Below are 22,849 nucleotides of genomic sequence, written 5' to 3' on the forward strand. Positions count from 1 at the left end.
ACAAAGTATCTAAGGCCACATGTGTTTATTTTTGTAAATGGCATGGTTTCAGTGTTGTGTATGTACAGTATGTCCTGTTTAGTGTGCATGCAGATGTAGCCATTCAAACACAAATGTACAAATACAGAAAAAAATGGAATAAGAAAAAATGTAAGCAAACACACATTGAACACACATTTGCCCTGTTTGTGTGTAGGCCATGATTTCACAATCTTGCATAGACACATTGAATGAGTGTTAAATTTGAAATGGTGGGCAACAGTATAGTGTATAGGCTTAGTAAATCCTGCTATATACATTTTTCAATTTCCCATTTTCTTTACATTTAATTTCAGCAAGGGATTTCACTGAGGTGAAATGTTATATAATATTTAATATTGATACATATCATTATGGAATATCTTTAAGGATTGTTTGTTGTATTTTTTTAAATTAGTTTAACTAGTAATTCTATTGCTGACAAGACAGCCACCTGAAAGAAATGATAAAAATGTGTTTCAAGGCAGTATGATTGCGGCAAGAATCTAATCAACTCTTACCATACATATTTATACCTGATCCTTATGTCTTCCTTTTGTAGTCTTGGCCTGCTCCTGTAGTTCATTGTCCTTCACAATAATTACATAACTTGTGTATCTCCTATACTAAGATTCATGTCTGTTATTATATTCTTCCATTTGTTCCTGGCTCCCTTTATCTCTCCTGTCCAATCTTCTGCTCAGCTTTGACCGTGAATGGCTGAGCATGAATGCCCCCCAGCCCCTGAGGTGCGGCCTGGCAAGTAATTGGCCATTGGTGTTTCCCCTCTCATGGTGAAGCCACAGTGGGATTACCCTTATAATCCCTTAGCACTGGAATACATTTCTGCTTTATTCCCCTGCTAATCCTTCACTCCAGTAATCTACAGCACTGGTGCAGATTTTCTTTCAGAATCTGTTGGCTAGTGGACATGGTACTTAGGTACCCCTCTCAGTGAACAGAGTTCATTCGCCTCTTTTTGTTGCTTAATTCCGCTATCCCAGGGCTTGCCTTACTTGCCTTACACACACCCCACCCCCAAACTGCAACGTGTGCAGTTCTCATCTTTATGTTGGCTTCTAAGAGACTGCATTTAAATAAAAGACATTAATATCCAACAGCAAGTTATTCCTGCTTTTCCAATACCTCTACCTCTGCACTGCAAAGGCATGAACTATGTAAGGCGCTGCTGGTTTTAATAAGAAAACTGGAAGCAGAATCAATGGAGGATGGAAGCTCATCAGAGAAAAATTAATCACAAAATGAACCCTCTTTGGGTTTGTTGAGCTTGAGGGGAGAAAAGCCTGAAGCAGGAGTAGCTTTGTTTGCAGTGCAATTTGTAGTAAATTGGTCCTTATTATATAACTAATACATGGGTAACTAACATGTTAAAACTGAACCCATCCCTGACTTTTTAGACACAGCTTGTGCTTGCATTTAAAATGTTCTGTCCTTCGTAGGGAAAAAACACTTTTGCTTGCATACCAAACTTTGAATAACCAAGGTTTCAGTTGAAACCTCATCCATTTGACCATTCGTAACTCTGCTGTGTTTTTATTTTGCAGGTCCAAGCGCAAGGTCCTGGGTCGTAGGGAGTCAGAGGATGAACGTGTACGAGGTCACTCATCTCCTCCAGTCACACCGACAGGACCAGTTCCTTCCTTCAGCTCAACTCTGCCTCGTCAGACAGGGTCTATCCAGCGCAGCCTGCGCAAATCAGCCACCAGCAGTGACACCTTTAAGGCGCTATTACTGAAGAAGGGCAGCCGCTCAGAAGGCAGTTTTCGCATGTCCGCTGCTGAGATGCTACGCACAACTGACCCACGATTCCAGAGGACTCGATCTCTTGACTCCTCTCTGGATCCGACTTCACCTACAGCAGGCCTGGACAGCCCCTGCGCTTCCCCTGGTCGCAGCAAGAGGGTGCCAGAGGACTGGCCCCGGAATGAAGCCATACTGCCACGTTACTCTCTGAGTTCCCCCTTGTCCCCTTCCTCAGTGTTGGGGCCAAAGTATGGCCGATCCCGCACACCACCCTCTGCTGCCAGCAGCAAGTACAATTCCCGGAGTCGAATCCCTAGCAGCCCCATGACGGTCATCTGTGAGAAAGAGGGAGAGTTAACTGAGAGCGGAGAGGGACTGGACGAACCATGTCCTGTTTCCCCATTAGTTTCCTCTACCCCAGTCCCTCAAGACTCGAATGGCACTTTATGTGAGGGGGAGAGTTAATATGAAAATGACTTTTTCCCCCGAGGGAACAAATGAACTTTGTCACAGTAGCAGAGACTGGCCAATGGCAGAGGGCCAGTGGAAGGGCAGACCGGCTAGCTGGTAATCTGTCTGTCCCTCAGTCAAGGCTCCGGGTCGTGCTGCACAAATCTGGTTGTATAGTAGGAGATATGCCACGAGGTGCCTCCTTCAGACTGATTTGAGTCTGAAGTAGATCCCATTTCTGTCACAGCTCTTCAATATGTCACATCTGTACTATTTTTGTTCCTGCTGTTCATAAGAGAAGTGCTTTCCTTTACAGTAGTACACTTATTTCCACAAAACTTCTTTTTAGTTCTTTTTGGTTTGCTTGTCAAATATATGTATTATAAATGGCATGTGGGAATCAGAGATGAAGGATTTGCAAAGCAAGTCATCGCTTTGACCAGTGGAGAGATTGGCTTTGCTTTGTGGAATGCTCAGTGTTCTCGAGGTTGTAGCCCAGTCCATCTAAAGTGATGCACCTGAATTGACTGCTGAACACTTGTTTGGAAATTTATGGCAAATTTCAAATGACGGACACACTGATGAACTTTGGAAGCCATGTAAAAGGGTTCTCTGCTCACGCTTGAGACTCACTAGTTGTGGGAAAGTGACAAACAGGTCCAACACAAACAGTGTAATATACAGACGGACTGCTGTAGCTGCACAACTGAGACGCAGGCTAAAAGGCTTCAGAAGAACCTTTTCTGTTGGATATTTAGTGTGTAGGTTTGCACTGTGTTCATGTGTTTGTTTATCTGTCTGTTGGTCATTTAAAATGTTCTGCCTGTGTTAGTTATGATGACGTTTTACATGCAAAGAGAAAACCTACTTGAACCGAGTAACATCTGTTTTGTTTGTAATGGTTTTGTTAACCAAAGAGTTTAAAGTATAAATGTAAATGTCGCCTGCTGTAGGGATGCTGGGTAGCTCAGACGTTTACTGGACTGGGAGCAATAAAGATTCTTCTGTAAAGCTTTGCTAAAGACTAGCTTTTACATTTCTTATTTACTAACTCCTCTTACATAAAATCTCTCTTGCAGTTTTGTACTGTTTTTGTATATAAACAAAAATATTAAGAAATAACATCTGGATTTATTTTCAAAGAATTTGTACACCCTTGTTAGAGGAAGTGGCTTTCTTTTATAGAGTATTTATTTTAGATTAGCCAGAATTTGATGTGATTTATTTGTGAGGGATTTTACAGATCTGCAGCTGAGTTTATAATTATTTAGAAAGAATTACATCACTGTTTTAGACTCATGATCAGAGTCTGATTTTGAGGCCTTTATAAAGTCTCATTCTTGTCCTTTTGATCCAGAAAACCAAAAAAACGGTGACAGATGAAGAAGGCTGCTAACCCTCTTGTGTATGTCTCTCTAATAAAAAAAATGGTGATATTTAAAAATGGCCCATCTCTATGTTTGATTCACTGCCACATGTCAGCCAGTCAGACAAACCACACTCATTACAGGCGTCTCCATGGCACCCAGGGCCGTTAGTCATTTCTGGGGGTCACCGCTTATTGCTCTGTCATGTCCATCTCGGTTCTCACATTCTCCATCACTTAGTCCAGAAGACACCAAGCCATGTTGATACTTAAGTCTTCATAAATGGGACTGATTTTAGTCATGCAAATAATTAACTTAAAGCAGCCGCATTAGCTGTCTACTTCCCAGCTACATCCATGTTCAGGATCAGTCAGGCTCAGAAAATTAGTCAAATTTCCAAAATGTTTATGAATTTGAAAAACAAAAATTCCACAATTGATTAAGATCTCATTCTAATTGTAGTTGCCTTAGTCTACAAAACATTCATCTCCTTGACTCATAGCCAAAAAGGGCTCTGAATAAGTTAATGTAATTCATGATGTACATTTAAGATTGTGCATGTCATGTAGGGGCTTAAGTAAAAATATCCTTTGTGCAAGAAGATGAAGGTGGATCTTGGCTGGGGTAGAAATGTAAAATCTAATTATCAGCAAAAAAATAAAAAATACTGTGGATAAATAAAAATTCCACTATTCATCTTCACCTTCATGGCTTTGTGGTTTATGCAATACAATCAAGTGTTGCTCTGCTACTTTGCTTCTTGTGTAGTAGTATCAAATTACAGACTCATTATTTAAATGCTTTTCAATACTAATTCACTTAGTGTTTACAATTTGAACACGAAACACAACTCTCATTGGATACTCTTATGGTTTTGTGATGCTCTGCCACAGAAATAAGAGAGCCTGATGGTATTTTGGCTCAGCATCAGCACGCAGTATAATAATCGAGTTTTCACACAGTGCTGAGTGCATGAACATGATATTCAGGCAACACTTGCCTCTAAAATAAACCTGATGACAGTGGAGTCTACATGTGGATCAGTGAAGATGCTCCCCGCAGCTGTGCCCATTTCCTCCACACATTTTAAGCTAAAATCATCCATACTCAGAAAGCTTATACATGTAAAACAGTGATATTTATTACAGAATAAGTAATGTTACAACAATTAATTCCAAAAATCCTCCATTCTTGTAGGTGTATCATTTTCCATTCAGTTAATCAATAACAAATTTAAAGAATTTCATTTATGAAATTATGATTAAATCTTTGAAGTGTCTTTAAGAGTGCAGTCTCATAGTATATAAAGGCTTTATCTTGGAAGTAATAGGAATGTGTTAGTGTTCACATTAAGCTGGTTATACGATTATTGATGCATAATGCCTGGCCACACTAGACGATAATCGGGCTGGTGTTCACAAAATTTGTCTTGATTTTAAACTGGTCATAAATAGTTACCCTACCAGACTATCCTGTGGTGTGGATTGGGTACAATCTAATATTAACCCCTCCAATGTACTCACTGCACACTCATGTCTAGCTTGATCTAAAAGCATAAACATTAAACATATTCAATATTCAAAACCTCTAGTAGTGTGCTGGAACACAGCCAGTCTCATGAAAACACAATCTTGACATCATATTTGAATTACTTATAACCAATGACAGCTGAACTGAATTGTCCCCACCCCCATTTTCTACTGAATTTGGTCACCTGCCAATTCCCAGCCACCAGCCAGCTCTCTCCTACCAACCAGGGAGGGTGAAGGCTAACATCTGCTTCCCCCGAGACATGTGATGCCAGCCAAAGAGATGCTGCTTATGCTGCATCACAGGGCAGTGTAACAACACACTCAGAGAAAAGTACCATCCACCCTGTTCAGATGGCTGTGGCATGGTTGAGATTCAAATTTGCGATTTCCCAATCATAGAGTTGAAAGCTTTTCTGTTGCGCCATGTTGTTGCATGAGTTTAATCAGGAATTAGCATGAAATTGCAGAAATTTTTTAATACTGGGCAAATCTTGTAGTGAGGGGGTCTGATGACTGAACGGCAATGTAGGACAAAAAAAAAATCTGTTAGGGTTGTATAAATCTTCTAGTGCTGTCTGGGCAATAAAAATCACAAAATTTCTCACCTGGCTAAAAATCTGTAATAATTCATTCAATGTCACACAAAAAAACCACCAAGACACTCAAAAAAAAAAATGTAGACAGTTACACACACTGTAGCTCTACAGTACTGGTAGATACAACAAATTACCTAAGGATTTTATGGTACTTGGTCTCATACTAGACATATTATTGAAGTGAATATATGGGAACCAGAAGTCTCTTAATTAATTCATGAATATTAAAATCAACACATTCTCATTAACTTTTTCAGGCACTTGTGGGTATAAATACACAACCACAGGTACAACAGTTTAATTCAGAATAATAATATCTAAAACAAAATTTTGACCTTTTTTCCTATGCACCCTGTAAACTCACTCCTTTCCCTCCTCCTGTATGAGCCAGACTTCGTTCCTGCGGTTAACAAGCTTGACGGGACTGTCATAGCCCACGCGGTAGTAGGGAGCCTCTTTGAATCTCATTCCATCCCTCTTCAAGCTCTCAATTAGCTTTAGTAGCTCATCGCGGGTGTTCTGACTGTTAGCAAAACCTCCAAATGTCCTACAACACACACACACACACACAACCCAACCGATGCATAAATGCACTTGTGCACTTTATATCCTCACTCACTGAGGTGAGTCTGCTATAATGTAAATACCTGACGAACACGGTGAACTCCTTCCTGTTCTCGATGAAGATTTCAGGAATGCTGGGTTTGGGGGGCTCGGCCTGGTGCTCCTCAGGGAGGTAAAAGGACACAGAGAAGGAGCTCTCACATGATGGTCCCTCTCCAGGATTAATGAGGCAGGTCACCGGGGCAGTCATGTCCACTTTCACCTCTGATACAGAGCACATCATCAAAGGAAGTGAACTAAAGAAGCATTTTACTTCAATTCAACACAATTTGCTGTCTTCTTAAAAAGAATCTGTTAGGAGTAACAAAAGTTTCTGTATGCTCCCATTTTCTACACAGATTGTGTTGTGGGTGTTGCTTTTGTATGATAATGAGCACTTCTCTCACTGACCACCTCAGTGGAAGGGGGGGAGGACACTGCAGCTGTTGTGGAGGGCTGTTGGCGCTACATGAGTTGAAAGAATGGCTGTGATCTTACAATTTTAGCCCCAGCACTCCATCACTTGTCTTACACTCCACTATAAGCACATGTCTATATAAACTGGTGTTTACACTGTTAAGTCAAATTGGTCACTGAAAATAAATTTCAACCCTTTTACTAGGTCATGGCATGACCCATGGAACATTGAGTTCTTTTCATACTGCACTTCATTAAAGCTGAAATCCACAGTGGAAGTATGAAGGCTGTCTAAATAGAAATGACTCAACCAGCTACTTATACCATAGCACTGTTGAATTCTTGAAACTTACTGACCAGGTGGTATAAAAGTAGCTCTATCACCGTTCTGGCTGCAAGGCAAATCACAGGTTTATATTAATTCACTTGTTCCAATAGGTTATTGTTTCTATAGAAACAACTTGCAAAGGGAAGTACTGAAGACACCACACATTATCTAAGGCTAACATTAAATGTTTTTTTTTTTGTTTTTTTTAAGTGAAGACAAAATAATTTGTAAGTGTTAGCGCTGTGTAATAGTCAGAAATAAGGCAGTTCCTTTGCGTTTTTCAACATAGGAAAGTCTTCAGAACAGAGAACAGAGGGTTTTGTGGTTTGCTGGTAACAAGCTGCATTTTTTGTCTTAACATGAAGAGTTAAAGAGTGGGTAGTGGTGGCTGAACATGGCTGACCCTGTGCTCTGACCCCAGCTTCCTAGCAAGCTGGGAGATGCGAAAAACTGCATTTCATTGACTCTGTACTTGTACTCTGCACAATGACAATAAGTTGAATCTGGAGAAGGTGAGGAAATGACTGTTTATAGCTGCTAAAACATAAGTGATTATGAGCCAAGTTGTTTCGTGGACATCCACATATAAATGTAACTACATGGAAAAAAAAATTATCCATGAGTTTGCATTGGGAAATTGCTGTGGTTAAAGAAGAATAAAACACTTCATGAGATGTGGTTATAGGAAAATAATTCACTTTGGGTGGTAACATCAATGCATCACACCACCCCATCATGTTTTATTCCTTACATGTTTTCTGTAAAAGGAAAATACGGCACATTTATCAATTGCATGGCTGGTGCATAAAATAAGTTGCATTCATACAAGTGAACTGATAAGGAATATGCTGATGTGAGGTATAGAAATTCTTACATATTTGAACATTTCTCAAATTAAGATAAAGTGCTTGCTTTGCTTTATTGTATGAGCTTTACTCCCTCACTGTATATGGAGAAAAGATCACCAGACCACCTTGTTTTATAGAGCCACTGAATGGTTATGAGCTATTCCTTTACCCATCAAAGACAGAGACTTAATTTTTTATCACATGAGGTGGCCAAAGATCAAATGTAAGAAGTTTTAACCTCGGCTGGGCTAAAAACCTTGGTTTTGGTGACATGTTAGCACGTAGGATGGTACATATTTAATTTTATTAACCTACTAGCTGCCTGCCATCTATGTCTAAATTTCAGATTTCTAAATTTCATTTGGAATGAAACAAGGGAAATCAAAGTACCGAAAACAGATGTGCATGGAGCTGTTGGACGTACACTGCACTGCCACCATGTGGTAACATTAAACCTCATTTCTCTGTAACAGCGTAGTTCCACTGCTAAGAACCCATGTTTTCCAGCTCTCAACACAACGAATCCAGCTCATGAACAGCTTAACACATTAGTCTTCCATATAGAGTGAAAAGCCTCTCTGCTACACCATTAGAACAGTCTGTATTTTAACTTTTTTTTTTTTTTTTTTTTAAGATTGACAAGTTTTGTAGACTCTTATATTATTTACGATATTACACTATATTCTGTTCAAGCTAAATCTACTTATTTTATTTCTAATCGTCTAAATTAAAGAACACTAATCTTTTAAATGTTGCCACATTTCCAGTCTTGGAGGATAGGGTCCAGCAGAGTTTGGTGGTCAGCCTGCTCCAACACATCCATTAAACCTAGTAATTAACTGGCCTTCCAATACTGGAACTGATGACTGCAGGTCAAAAACATGGGACTACTTGTACTGTTTAAACCAGAAATGTTTATATTCACCAAGCAGAAAAAGGTTTTAAACCTGCATGCTTCTTTTAATTCTTTTACATCTGCAAATCCTTCATGCACAAACTGGCAGAAGAGCTTGGTTAATTGATAACCATGTCATCTGCCACAGAGATTGTTATTTGTTTTGATAAGTTCATCAGCCTCTGACTGAGGGAAGCAAAGAAGGAATAGACACTTGGAAAAAAAATAGTTTTAACTTAATTATTCTGTATATTATGCTGTCAAAAAACATTTTACATTTGGCAAAGTGGCATGCAGAGCTTACGCTTTTCATTATTTCCCTGGATGTATCTGAAGAGTCTCTTAAAGCCAGTGCTTAAGGCCTCCTCCTGCTCCATGCCACTGACCGTAGTACTGACCCACCGTGTGGCGTGATAGGTCCGCACCTCATAGTCCTCTCCCTGAAATATGCACACACACAAATTATAAATATATACACACACACATAAGGATATGGACAGTGACACAATTTCTGTAATTTTGCCTCTGTATACCTGCTTTAATTCAATGGGTTTAACAAAAATATTGAATTAACCATTTAGGAATTATAGCTGTTTTTTTTCTTTTCTTTTTTTTTTTAAACAGAGTCCCTCTATTTTCATAGGCTCAAAAGTTTATTAGGATTCTTTTTAATACTTGGATGCAAATCCGTTGCAGTCAATGAGTGCCTGAAGTCTGGAACCCATGGACATCATCAAATGCTGGGTTTCCTCCCATGAGATGCTTTGTCAGGATCATGAGCCCTTCTTTTCCTTCTCCATTCTCTTCTCTTCCTATCATTCTGGTAAAAGTTAATCTTGCATGAGAACTGGTCAGGCTTTTTTTTTTTTCTTCTAATCTGGCCTTTCTGTACTTGAGTGTTATCAGTGGTTTGCATCTTGAGATAAACTGTCTGTATTTACATCCATGAAAGCGTCTCTTTATTGTAGACGAATTGTTGATTTGGCCACTCCTAAAGTTTCTGTTATCGCTCTGAAAGGTCTGTTTTGTTTTTTCAGCCTAATGATGTCCTCTTTCACTTGCATCAACAGTTCTTTGGACGGCATATTGAGAGTTCCCATGAACAGCTACCAAATGCAAATTCAACACTTGGAATCAACTCCAGACCTTTTATCTTCTTAATTTGTCATGAAATAAGGAGAAAACAGGCCACATCTGGCCATGAACTGCTTATCGGTCAACTGTCCAATTACTTTTGAGCCTGTGAAAATGGCGGGACTCTGAAAAAATGGCTGTAATTCCTAAATGGTTAATGCAATACTTTTGTTAAACCCCTTCAGTTAAAGCTGAAAGTCTACATTTCAATTACATCTTGACTGCTTTATATCAAATCCATTGTGTTGGTGTACAGAGGCACAAGTACAAAAATTGTGTCACTGCCCAAATACTTATGGACCTGACTGTATATATATATATATATATATATATACAGCAGCTTAAAAACAACACAGAATATCTTACATACTGTGACAAGCATTATTTGAGTCTGCTTTGACCAACCTTGCTGTCTTGAGGAGTAAACTTTGGATTCTCGAAACCTCCAAACACCATTTTACCCATAGCCCTCAGCATCTTCCCAACTTACACACCACCTGCTGTTCGGAGAAATAATACGCCACATGTATTGTGATGCAGAACAAAACTGTAGCTAGTTTACTGCTTATTTAGTAAACTAAGTTAGTAAACTCGTGCAACTGTCGCAGACTAATTTAATTAACTTAATTAATGCAACCGTTTTGTTTATCTAACCATCTAAAAGAAAGAAAACACACATTTCCTACCTGTTTCCTCGCGTGATAGTAAAACCGCTGAACTACAAGAAAGTAGACTATTAGTTGCAGTTTAGTCAATTGTTATATCAGGGGTTGTGTAACAACAGGTGGGTCTGACACGCTCAAAAACCGCTTGTGTAATGTTTACCAAACCATGGCTCTTGGCACGTGACGCTTTGTAAGCGTCGCATCTGATTGGCTGCGCAAAGCGGCGCACGTTTATGACGCTTCAAAACAACAGAAAATACCCGTACAAAAACAATAATTAAAAACTTCTTCATATACAGCCTCTCTAATTTGTTTATACCTGCCCAACATTCCTGACCTAAACTAATACGTAAAACCTCTAAAACATACACGTTGGGAATTCTGGCTCTTTTCAGTAACCCAGTCAATACTCACCAATACTCACCACTCTACTGGCTCCTATATGGCTTTTTATTTAAACCTTTTCTTAAAGATTTTTTATAGGTCTATAAAAATATGTAAGCTAATAGTCTAAGCGATTTAAAATCTAATGGGAAAAAAAACCAGCCATTTTTTACATAGTCTAATCCCGCCATTTTCACAGACTCAAAAGTAACTGGACAAACTAACAAAATTATAAATATAAGGATTATTTTTAATACTTTGATGCAAATCCTTTGTAGTCAATGACTGCCTGAAGTCTGGAACCCATGGACATCACCAAATCAGCATCAGAATCATTTTATTTGCCATGTACATTTACATGTATTAGGAATTTGTCTTGGTGTTTGGTCACAACACGATACATTCAACACAACACATCTCAGACAACACAACACAATTACCATCCTAACATACAAATATTGCACCTAATATACAAACATACAAATATTACACCTTAGGCTCAGGTGTCATTTACATTACAGTGGAGGTAGAAATAGCAGCTGGATGCAGTTCAGGGTGCATTAAACAGAGTGGAACAATTGTGATATATAATAAATAATAGCAATGATATCAGATATAGATTCTGATTGCAGTTGGAAACTCATGCTGCCTCACAAATTGTTGTACCAAATTCAGATGTTAAGCTTCACTAGATGCACTTTGGTCGCAACTGCACTGCATATGATTAATGGCATTAGAGAATCTCGAATAAAGAATGCTGACAAATTTTCATCAGAAGGATATATTTAGATAAGAGTCGACTCCCAACGTTCACCTTAAAGAGTCGACTCATTCGTCAATGACACATCACTATCTTGTGCACTCCTACTGTCTGGTAAAGTATGGCATTTCCAGATCTGGACAATTAAAGGAATTCAGAAAATATATCACATTTCATGATTTTTATACAGTTAATGGCCTTTACAAACTGTCATGTGAAATGGAATTGTTTAAGTTGACTTAATTGGCTACCGCCCATGTGCAAGGCAGGAAAACTTCCGGTTTTGTTTTTGGAGATGCCCCTCACATGTGTTTAATAAAAGGGACGTGTATTGTTCAACAAAAAGCCTGACGACTTGTGTTGTTAATATCGGCGACAAACGCCACACAAACAGTAAACTGAACATAAGATGTGTAGAAAGTTTAAAGAATCAGTCTGGAAAAAGGTGTCCTGAAATGGTCAGGAATTATTTCAACAAGAAAGAGCAGGAACAATGTACATTAGAAAAGGCATGTACTGTATTCAGTTTATACAGAATCTTCTTGCATACTACAAAATCACAAACTAGTGAATGAGGCTAATTTTCTAGTGCCCATTTACACACAAAATTGGTATGTCACCAGGCTGGATAACTTAGACATAACTTAAGCTTAAAGTGAGAATTATCCCTTAAGAATGTTAACTATTCTCCTATTGCTTGATCTTACCATTTAGCATTTGGCTAACAGAAAACTCTTGAACTGATGAATACCTTCCAAGTATTCTTAACTGATCCCAACAATATGTATTTAAAAAATGCATCTTGTTCTGTGCTTCAGAACTGTAAATAGTTTATTGAAGACAATGCTTTCTGAATTTAATCTGACCTGTCCCTGTTATACAAGCCAGTAACATAAGATGTCTCAACGACATAGTAATTACCCTCAAAATACCAAATTAAAAATATACCATACATGCAGTAATTACATGCAATACTAGTATTTTATACCTCCTCGTCATAAAAAAAAGATGTAGTGTCTCATATTCACCATGTGATATCTGTGCTGTGTAGTCTCATGACCTGGCCTCATCTCATGAAACCTCACACGTAGGCTGATCCCTTAAAAGCTGTAAAACGTCTAATCTCTGTCATATTTTATGCTCTGTGCTATTTTACTAGTTTACTTCCTCTTCAGCCCAGCATTCCTCCTGTGTGGTGTGTCTCTCTGAATCTGTCTGGCTCTGTAGCCAAAGCCCAAAGACTGCAGAGTCTCTGACAGAAAGTGCTGAGTTGGAGACACACAGAGCATCACCAGCAACTTAGCATCACCTCCTAAAAGGAGAAGAGGTAAAACTGCAACAGTTGGCTGCGTCAGAACTGATTTAGGGGTTTCACAGCAACAGTGGTGATTGCAAATGCAATCACAAGTTTATTCACAAGTATATTTTTATTTGTAAATAATTTTTCAAAATATATTGATTCCCTCCCAAAAGTTAAATTGGGGTGAATACTTATGCAAAGCTCTGTGTGTATGTGCTGTCATATATAAAACACTTTTTTCCCTCTACTTTCATGCTCACCTATGGAGTCCTGTAGAAGGTGGGTAAGTTTGCTGTTACGGTAGGGCACATGGGGACGTTGCTCTGCCAGAGCCCCCAGAACATCAGACAAAGCAGAAACACTGCGGTTTATACAGGAGCTCTCCCACAGAGCTGCTCCACTGACCCCAGATGTGCCTACAACACACACACTAATTTTAAAACCAGTTTTTGTTTGGGGAGCACAAAACTTGGGAGAAATTTGAAACTTGGGAGTTCGGTATCAGAAGTGTGAGCTTATTTTCTCCAATAAAGTTTACTGTACGGTTTCCTTACTTGTTTCTCTTCCTCATTTATTTTGTAGACTAATTATGTTGGTAATTTTGCTATTAGACTGTCAATTATAACTATATAGCTATAACTATAAGGAATTATTGATGGTCTACAAGCTCTGTGAAAAAGGGTTGCTGTTTTCATATCAATCATTTAAGAGTAAGCAAAAAATACAAAACTTCTGTTTGATTTTACACTGATAAGTGCCAGTGGTTTAAGCAAGATAACACCCATCGTTAAAATGCACAACTGCTTGGAACTTTGTAACTGACAGCATTCTTACCCGCACACTCACTGCCTGCCAGGTCGACCAGCTGCAGCTTTATTCTGAGAGGTTCCTGGGGTATGACATGCCAAGAGGAAGGGCATGGTGAATGGCAGGGGGAAGACTGAGGGGAAGAACCAGAGCTGGAAGAACGAGAGGATGCAGCTCTGGGGCAGCGGGGGCTCCACCACTGCTTCTGTGGTCCACGCTGAACATTCTGTCTTGCACTCTGCAACCTGTGAGCTGCAGTACATATACACACACACAGAGGCCCACTCTGTGTTAATTAGTCACATGGATTTATCCTCTTCCTCTGTCAACCTTATTCCAATCTTCTTCACTTCTGTACAAATACGACTTGGAGTTTAGACTTTTCTCTTTTAAATGCAGCCGCTAGATAAGCTACTGTTTGGACATGAATGTGCAGATAACGTTTTCTGCAGATGAGTGAGTAAATTAAGCTATCTTTAAAGGACTGTTGGATGGTCTGGCTTTTTCAGATAAGGCTCAACTTTGTGTGAAAATTAACTGTTTCTTTTATAAGTTCTAAAGGAAAATTTCTGAAATTTTTGAAAAACTAAATTTTCCAACCAGTGCCTATACATCAGAATTACTGGACTAATGTGTGTGTGCGTGTGTATGTGTAAGAGAGAGAGAAAGAGAGAGAGAGAGGGAGAGAGAGAGGGAGAGTGAGTAACTGAGAGAAGAAGAGCCTGTTGTTACACCCGGTGTCAGTACACTGATGCTTTTGAAGTGTGTGTGTGTTTGTGTGTGTTCAGTGTGACAATGTCCATTGTTAAAAATGCTATACAACTAAAACTGAATTGAAATTGAATTTTGTGCGTGTGTGTGCATGTGTGTGTGTGTGTGTGTGTGTGTGTGTGTAGATATGTGTTTGTGAACTATCATACCCAGTGCCTGAGGGTTGGGGCTCTTGGATGTGACAGTGAGAGTGACAATAAGGTGGGATCTGGAAGAGTCTCTGTGCACTAGCGTGGGACTGTGGGCCCTCAGTCTCAACACTGCACTGAGCAGCTGCATCACCTCTGCTGAGCTGTGAACCAACCTGAAACACATGTTTAGATTGGGTGATATGGAAAAAAATCATCATAATACTGTCACCAAAATATCATCAAACTGTATGTGTCGCACATCACACAATAAAAAAAATACAATTAAAAAAATTGGGGAAAGTATGGTACTAGTGTTACCTTTATATCTTCTACAAAATTAAATAACATTACAAGAACATGGAGGAAATGTAAACGAAAAAAATGTTATTAAGGGTTGACAATACCCATGATACACACAGCGGTGTACAGATTAAACAAATTCACACATGAACGCACATGTGCATAATAATGATCAGCATCAAATCCCAAATACAGATGCACTGCACGCAGAAACAACACTTACTCTTGAGAAACTCCTAAAAACTGATGACAAATAATATTTCTGCCTTTAGCCTGAATTTCAAATACGTTTTGTGTTGGCAGCATCACTCACTCATATGTAAGACAGGGCACTTCGCTAGTGCCTGTGCTGGTCGTGATGACTTCTCTCTTAACCCCCACTGCTGCTCCATCCTCATCTTTGGCCAAAAGGTCCAGCAGCTCGTTATTATAAACCTCCATTATGGAAACCTCCACTGTGTGTCTTTCTGCTGGCTTCTCTGAGATCAACCTGAAAAATAATCACATGTACCAGCAGACATTCAAAGCATATTCTTATTCTTAATTTAACACACACACACACAAAATTATAAAAAAACAAAAAAAAAACTAAGGAATAAAAATTGATAGGGCATCCTCTTATAGGAAAATAATCCACGACAGGGTAGTGTGATATGAAGTGAAAGTTGATTAGTTGATTATTTTCCAGTACTAGTACTAGAGGGTTAAATGCTGTCTCTGTAAGCTACATGTAGGCTAAACACTACATTTTATGACAATAAATTATGTGATGGTTGGGATTTACTTGAATAACTCATTAGCTGCTTTGGGGATAATTCCTTCCTGGGAGTCCTGTTCAAGATGTGTGGGATCGTCATCTTGAGATCCGATCATTGAATATGTCTTTCCACTGCCTGTCTGCCCATATGCCATGATGCACACGTTATACCTGAATATAAAGTACAATGCTGATAACAACATTCACCTTTACTCAACATCAACATCAACACAACAGCAATATTCGTTTACTAAAGGAACGGAAAATAATTTGAAACTTTAAGCTCACCCATCCAACAGAGAAGTTAGAAGAGGCTTCACTTCTTCAAACACAGCATCCTGCGAGTCCTCTGGACCGTGTACCCTGTTAATCAGACCCCCATGATGAAAACACCCACAGAGACACTTTGTATTAAAGGAGTGGTCTAGCAATTTTTCAGCCTAACTCTGTCTAGCCCATCTTTAGTATATATGTGATTACCTTGAACAACACATTTCCTTGTTCTGAGAAAACGGAAAATCTGTTTACTCAAAACTCACTTGTAATGGAAGCCTAAAACAGTTGTTTTATATATTTTGCACTTTGTAGACGGCTGCTTTTATGAATTCGTTAGAAAAAGATATTTTCAAATTAAAATCTAAATCTGTGTAGATCACCCTTCCGGAGATGGGACTATTATTTTAGAGGGATGAAACCATGATTAAGTATTAACATATTAAGTCTTTAGTGCCACAAAATTATGGTTAATTACAGTTTTGTCTTTGTTTAATGACCTTTTACTGTACTGATCTAGTGTTGTGAGTAATTTTTGTTGTTTTAGTACAAGGAAATATGTCAAAATTATTGTCTGTGGTAATTTCACATTCAAAAGTAAAATATTCAAGTAATAAGTAAAAAGTAACAATTACTGTGTACACAACAGAAGCAGTGCTATGTTATTATACCTCTCAAATTCAAACATTTTGTTCATCACTGGAATCCCAGGCTTGGCACAATTCACAAGAACAGAGTCCTGAAAAAAAGTGTGGGCCACATAATTATGCCACGGTATTAGCTCACTACGCAGGTCAGTAGTGGTCAGGGGACCTGTATAAATCACACAAGTATTAGAATAACCAATTCACTTACATCACTAACAGCCTGCACCACCACTTCTGAGGATGAGGGCCTGGAACAGTAAAACATTATTTAACACATGCATTAGCACTTCTGCACAATTATACTGTTATAAATATTGAGCCACAGAAGTGGCAGCAGAAATTGCATCACCACAGCTAAGTAAGTATTAGGAGTACAATGATTGATTGGGATTCTTACCCGTTAGTGGATAAAGAACCTTGGATGTGGTCAAAAGGCAGGATGGGGCGCACTCTGCAGTGCACTCTAATATTACCCCTCAACTCCTAAAACCAGCATAAATGAATCTGATGTAAGTAATTTTTAAAACATATCAAGTTGCACCATAAAATACAGTGATTGTCTTCCTATTGATCCTATACTTTATTCCCATTCCCTCTTACAGCTGTTACAGCTAAAGTATCAATGCAATATAAAATCCAAAAACCAGGCCCCCACCATAGATAATGAAGTTTACGTAATCTAGTGTTATTTCATACTACAAAGGTTAAACAAGGCATTAATTGCATTTGTTTATATTTCATAAACCAACAAAATCCATGAGCAAGGGATCAGGAACTTACTATTAGCGTGTTGTGTAGCTGCCTCCTCCTCATCCGCTCTGATCTATGCCTCTCCTTTTCCTCTTGTAGAGAGCGCTCCAGAGAAGCCACCTCCGCCTGTAGCCCTGTAATCACCAAACAGAAAGCAAACATCCTCAATGCCTACAGTCCAATGAGTTAAGTTGGATTGTTGTACACGTCTTACAAATACCAAAAGAATCTTGCCTACTCTGGTTTATGACCTGCATGACTATTAGAGGTGTAACTATATACTGGTTTATTGGTCAAATAGAGAGGAATACACATGATCCCTTTACAAAAAAATATATGTGCCAGGATTCTAAAATCATGTTAGCCTACAGGCATACCAGATAAAAAAAATATTTCTCCAGTTTCAAGCAGGTTCCCTAAAATCATAATTTAAAACTCTGATAGTGGAAAAGTGGAAAATAATGAAAACTACTGAAAATAGTAAAAATAGTAGTATATTGAGCTGTGAGCCTCTACAACAGTTATAGAATGAGAAAAACTGAGGAAACAGAGAAAAAAAACATCCTAACTTTGGCTTCTTTATATGTATTTATATTTTTACATTAAGCACCACATATGTTTTTAGGCTTATATTTGATGATATATTTATATTTGATTAATTCATGAGAATCACCAATTGGGTATTTTATTTTATTAATTTTTCATTATTGTAATAATAAACAGTAATTGTAAATATTGTAATAATTTTCATATTTAGTTTCTTAGTTTTTAATTATTTCATTTCCCCTGATGATATACAATCAATCCACCTTTCATTACAAGTTGACCTAAAAATCCACAATTTGTAACAACAAAACTTAAAACTAAATTTCAATGACATATAATAAGCAAAAAATACATTATAATAATAGAAACTTTCCCAACTGGGAGTTATGCTCACTAGATCTAGAGAAGGACGCTATAATATCCACAAGCCCTGTGGGAGGCCTGTCACCAAGGTGACGCACAGAATCACTGAGCTTGATGACAACAGCACCAGCAGGCCTGAGCAGGAGCAGGAGAGATTACCTCTGAGGCACCTTTCTTAGCTATTGTCACAGCATTACACTACTGTGGACTTATATGAGGGAATTAAAGAGAGATGGGAAAAAAGTATAGATGATGAGAGGTAGGTCGGGGATTGGGGGGTGGTGGTCGCTAGGTTAGAAAGGGACATAGAAAATGGAAAGGAGAATAGAATATGCTTGAACTTTTTTGAACATGCCATGACCAGGGGAGCACAGCTTCAATCTTGAAGAGTCCAACATCCTCAAGTGATCTCCCACCATAAAGACACCTCATTCAGCACTCCAGTTTATAATTAGAATACCAGATGAAGATGCTGGACTCTGCCCTCCTCATTTAAAAATCAAATATTTGCAGAATATTCTAATTGCTCTATATATGTTTTATGAAAACTAAAAATATTTTTCTATATTTGGTTAAAATACCTACCTACAATGCTACAATGATGATTAAAATTTGAAGATTTGAGGTCAGAGTTGGGTGACAAGGCAGCTGCCTCTGTCGAAGAACAAGACTAAGAAAACATGTGGATTGGTAATATAGCTTTAACCCATGCAATGCTTTGTGAAACTAAGAGGGTATAAATACTTGTGCTTGACAGACTAACCAGAGAAATGGTGTGACTAATGCTGTGACTAGTGGGTTAGGAAGTACAGGAGACACTGACCATGTAGCAAGAGCAAAAATGAATCAAACAATGACAAGACAATGAACAATCAGGAAAAGAATCAAGGTGGACATGCCACACACACAAACACACACACACACACACACACACACATATTGTTATACACTCACTGAACACTTTATTAGGAACAACTGTACACCTACTCATTCATTCATGCATTTATCTAATCAGCCAATTGTGTGGCTGCAGTGCAATGCATAAAGTCATGCAGATACAGACAAGCTTCGTGTAATGTTCACATCAACCATTAGATTGGGGTGAAAAAAATGCAATCTCAGTGATTTTGACCATGGCATGATTGTTGGTGCCAGAAGGGCTGGTTTAAGTATTTCTATTACTGCTGATCTCTAGAGTTTCCTCAGAATGGTGCAATAAAGAAAAAACATCCAGTGAGCGGCAGTTCTGCAGATGGAGACGCCTTGTTGATGAGAAAGTTCAACTGAGAATAGCCAGACTGGTTCAAGCTGACAGAAAGGCTACAGTTACTCAGATAACCACTCTGTACAACTGTGGCGAGCAGAAAAGCATCTCAGAATGCATAACATGTTGAACCTTGAGGGGGATGGGCTACAACAGCCAAAGACCATGTCGGGTTCCACTTCTGTCAGCCAAGAACGGAAAGCTGAGAAAGCTGTAGTCGGCACAGACTCATTAAACCTGGTCAGCTGAAGACTGGAAAAAAGTAGCCTGGTCTGATGACTCTTGTTTTCTGCTGAGGCACACAGATGGTAGGAGCAGAATTTGGCACCGCTGAGCATGAGCACCCCTTCATGGCCACAGTTTACTTCTAATGGCCACAGTTTAATGGCCACAGTTTATCTTCTAATGGCTACTTCCAGCATGATAATGCACCATGTCACAAAACAAAAGTCACCTCAAACTGGTTTCATGAACATGACAATGAGTTCAGTATTCTTCAGTGGCTTTCCTAGTCACCAGTTCTCAATCCAATAGAACACCTTTGGCATGTGGTACAACAGGAGATCTACAGCATGAAATTACATCTGAAAAACCTGCAGGAATTGCATGATGCAATTATGTCAACATGGACCAGAATCTCAAAGAAATGTTTCCTACATCTTGTGGAATCCATGCCACAAAGAACTGTTTTGAGAGCAAAGGGAGGCCCTACCCAGAATTAGTATAGTGTTCCTAATAAAGTGTTTGGTGAGTGTATATGGTCATCAGTTGAACCTGGAGTGATGGACTGCCTAGCACTGTCCCTGCTCAAAAACACCAGAAGAAATCAACACACTGTGCTGGTTTACTGCAGTTGATGACACCTGAGTTACATGCTGGACAGAGCTTCTTAGATAATTAATTTCTGTAATAACTTACTCTGGGTGTCATCACCCTGGTCACCCTGGACAGCTCTACTGATGATGCCCATCCACTCCAACAGCTGTTTGCTCTGGTTCTCCAGCTCTGTGGCAAAGCCCACGTATACAGCAAAAACATCCCTCAAATCTTTTTTCAGAGCCTGAAAACAGTGTTATGATATAACATAATATAATACAAACTGAAAATGTCACACATTCCATACACAAACTGTGAAGACAAGTACGGTCAGCTGTTTCCTAGCTGGCTTACCTGGACGTGTGAGAGGAGTTTGGCCAGGGGAACAACAGTGCTCTTTTGCACATTTCCCTGATGTTGACAGTGCCTCTTTGCCATAATCACATCCTCCTCTTGATCCCGTCGAAGTTTTCCCATACACTTGAGCAAGTTTAAAAGATGAAAAGCTCACATATAATAACAATTCAGCGACACTGGAACAAACCAACTATCAGAAAACAAATTCAGCATATTTTACTCCTCAAAATACTACCTGAGGTGTTGAATATTTGTGGAGATTTGATTTTTTTTTTTTTTGGAATTCTGGAGCTCTTTATTTTATTTATTTATTTTTTAATCCATTTATTTCTGTAAAGCTGCTTTGTGACAATGTCCATAGTTAAAAGCGCTATACAAATAAAATTGAATTGAATTGTATTATATCTTGTGATAACCTGGTGACCTTTTCATCTCAGCTGTAACCTTCCTTATGTTCAGAAGTAAATCACCTACTAGTGAACACCTGCCATGGGGTGACAAACCTCTTAACTCAGTGTAAAACCATCTGTCAGAACAAATCCCTAACTGTAACGCAGAAGCAATGAACACTACTTGGTATGCTTGACCTTTCACACCCATTAAATATATATATATATATATTTTTACAAATAAGCTGATTTGCTCACCATTACTGAAAAAAACCCCAAAACAACAACATCCCTTCATGAGGCTTTCTCATCCCATATTACAACAGAAAGTTCCTATCCTATCCATAGCATAAACCCATTATATATTAAAAACACAGCAACAGGCTGAGGAATTATTATTTAAATATAACACACATTATACCTCTGAAGATATTTTAAGATTATATAGTCACAATTAACAATTAAAATCAAACTGATGTACTGTATGCCTGTGAAGTATACAGTTGATAATGTTGTTATTAGGTTACCTCAGCAAGTCTCATGTGAAGAAGAGCATTCTCTGTCTCCAGCTCTAAAATCCGCTCTTCTTTACTCTGAAATTTAACATTTATAACAACTTAAAGTTAGTCACTTTCCTTAAAAGACTTCAAAGACACTGGCTCCCAAAACTATTTTATTGCAATATTACAGGCATGACCTGTATAGTTCTGGATCTGAGCTTCAGTCATCATCTTGCTGTCACTGAACAGTTTGATGAAAGTCACTTACCCGGAGTTTGTGCTCCATAAGGTGCACCTGGTGTGCAAAAATCTGGTCTCTGTTAACAAAATGCGGCATTTTATAAAACTCAGTGGGCTATAGGAGAGAAATGTCCTCAGCACTTGACTATGTTTGCCAAGTGCAGTACTGTAGGCCAATTAAAGGATTAACTCCTTTCTAATATGGCTGTCAGACCTCATCCTTCCTCACTTCCCATAGAGTACTGTTAATAAACTATTTAAACTATTTAATACAGAAATACTTACTATAGAGTACTGTTACTCAGCATTCACTATTTAATACAGAAATACTTACTATAGAGTACTGTTACCCAGCATTCACTGTTTAATACAGAAATACTTACTATAGAGTACTGTTACCCAGCATTCACTGTTTAATACAGAAATACTTACTATAGAGTACTGTTACCCAGCATTCACTGTTTAATACAGAAATACTTACTATAGAGTACTGTTACCCAGCATTCACTGTTTAATACAGAAATACTTACTATAGAGTACTGTCCTAACTATGAAACACATTTGTCTTTGTAGATTCATTATATAAAGTGCACACACATTTGCAGTTTACGTTTTGGCGCCATCTACTGGCTATTTCTTTTCAAAGCCTATTTAAAATACCTACCTTTCCTCTAAGAGAAAATGTTTTATTCAAATAATATCTTCTAAACATTTGTGGCACCTTATTGACAGCCATTAACAATATTTAAAGATTAAACATTACAGAAAGAGGCTTCACCAGGTAACTGTAGGGATGCAGATAATTTTGAAACCAGAGCTCTGTGAAAGAAATTACACTATTTATGAAAACTTCTTGTTTTAGAAAGAAAGAAAGAAA

The 22,849-nt window shown here is 38.4% G+C and overlaps 3 protein-coding genes across 11 annotated transcripts in view; 1 reads left to right on the forward strand and 2 right to left on the reverse strand.

Annotated features, from left to right (window-relative positions):
• nhsl1b (NHS-like 1b) overlaps positions 1 to 3,676 on the forward strand; it is a 100,979-nt gene extending 97,303 nt beyond the window's left edge. For all 8 annotated transcript variants that reach the window (XM_026923264.3, XM_026923271.3, XM_053242175.1 and 5 more), the window contains one exon: positions 1,584 to 3,676. In XM_026923264.3, the coding sequence (XP_026779065.2) occupies positions 1,584 to 2,247 (664 nt within the window). In that variant the 3' untranslated portion in view covers positions 2,248 to 3,676. The remainder of the gene's footprint in view (positions 1 to 1,583) is intronic.
• A 1,039-nt stretch (positions 3,677 to 4,715) lies between these two features.
• hebp2 (heme binding protein 2) lies at positions 4,716 to 10,776 on the reverse strand. Of its 2 annotated transcripts, none has more exons than XM_026923735.3 (5): positions 10,639 to 10,776; positions 10,358 to 10,452; positions 9,123 to 9,258; positions 6,375 to 6,555; positions 4,716 to 6,274 (listed from the first exon to the last, which is right to left on the reverse strand). In XM_026923735.3, the coding sequence occupies exons 2-5, from the start codon at positions 10,427 to 10,429 to the stop codon at positions 6,088 to 6,090; spliced, it is 576 nt and encodes a 191-aa protein (XP_026779536.1). In that variant the 5' UTR covers positions 10,430 to 10,452; positions 10,639 to 10,776; the 3' UTR covers positions 4,716 to 6,087. The 2 variants fall into 2 exon arrangements, with proteins under 2 accessions (XP_026779536.1, XP_026779537.1); XM_026923736.3 differs by having other exon boundaries at positions 10,358 to 10,449; positions 10,639 to 10,771.
• A 168-nt stretch (positions 10,777 to 10,944) lies between these two features.
• kif25 (kinesin family member 25) lies at positions 10,945 to 22,844 on the reverse strand. Its single transcript, XM_026922932.3, has 15 exons — positions 22,001 to 22,844; positions 21,760 to 21,825; positions 20,841 to 20,966; positions 20,589 to 20,730; positions 17,528 to 17,631; positions 17,145 to 17,230; positions 16,956 to 16,995; positions 16,772 to 16,839; positions 16,116 to 16,190; positions 15,855 to 15,998; positions 15,384 to 15,560; positions 14,789 to 14,943; positions 13,896 to 14,120; positions 13,322 to 13,477; positions 10,945 to 13,073 (listed from the first exon to the last, which is right to left on the reverse strand). Exons 1-15 carry the CDS (start codon positions 22,067 to 22,069, stop codon positions 12,922 to 12,924), a joined length of 1,785 nt encoding a protein of 594 aa, XP_026778733.3. The 5' UTR covers positions 22,070 to 22,844; the 3' UTR covers positions 10,945 to 12,921.
• Between the last annotated feature and the right edge of the window lie 5 nt (positions 22,845 to 22,849).

Source organism: Pangasianodon hypophthalmus, chromosome 19 (assembly GCF_027358585.1).
Source record: "Pangasianodon hypophthalmus isolate fPanHyp1 chromosome 19, fPanHyp1.pri, whole genome shotgun sequence".
Classification (NCBI taxonomy): Eukaryota; Metazoa; Chordata; class Actinopteri; order Siluriformes; family Pangasiidae; genus Pangasianodon; species Pangasianodon hypophthalmus.

Bases quoted from the DNA above. Each gene is read 5' to 3' on its own strand.
- hebp2 (XM_026923735.3), bottom strand. From the start codon at position 10,429: ATGCTGAGGGCTATGGGTAAAATGGTGTTTGGAGGTTTCGAGAATCCA. The intron at 9,259-10,357 runs GTTGGTCAAAGC...TGCATATTTCAG, and splicing joins TTACTCCTCAAGACAGCAAG to GGAGAGGACTATGAGGTGCG. The intron at 6,556-9,122 runs GTAAGCTCTGCA...GCTCTGTATCAG, and splicing joins CCAGGGAAATAATGAAAAGC to AGGTGAAAGTGGACATGACT.
- kif25 (XM_026922932.3), bottom strand. From the start codon at position 22,069: ATGCCGCATTTTGTTAACAGAGACCAGATTTTTGCACACCAGGTGCAC. The intron at 17,231-17,527 runs GTAAGTTCCTGA...TGCTGGTTTTAG, and splicing joins AGCTACACAACACGCTAATA to GAGTTGAGGGGTAATATTAG. The intron at 13,478-13,895 runs GTAAGAATGCTG...TGTGTGTTGTAG, and splicing joins GGCAGGCAGTGAGTGTGCGG to GCACATCTGGGGTCAGTGGA.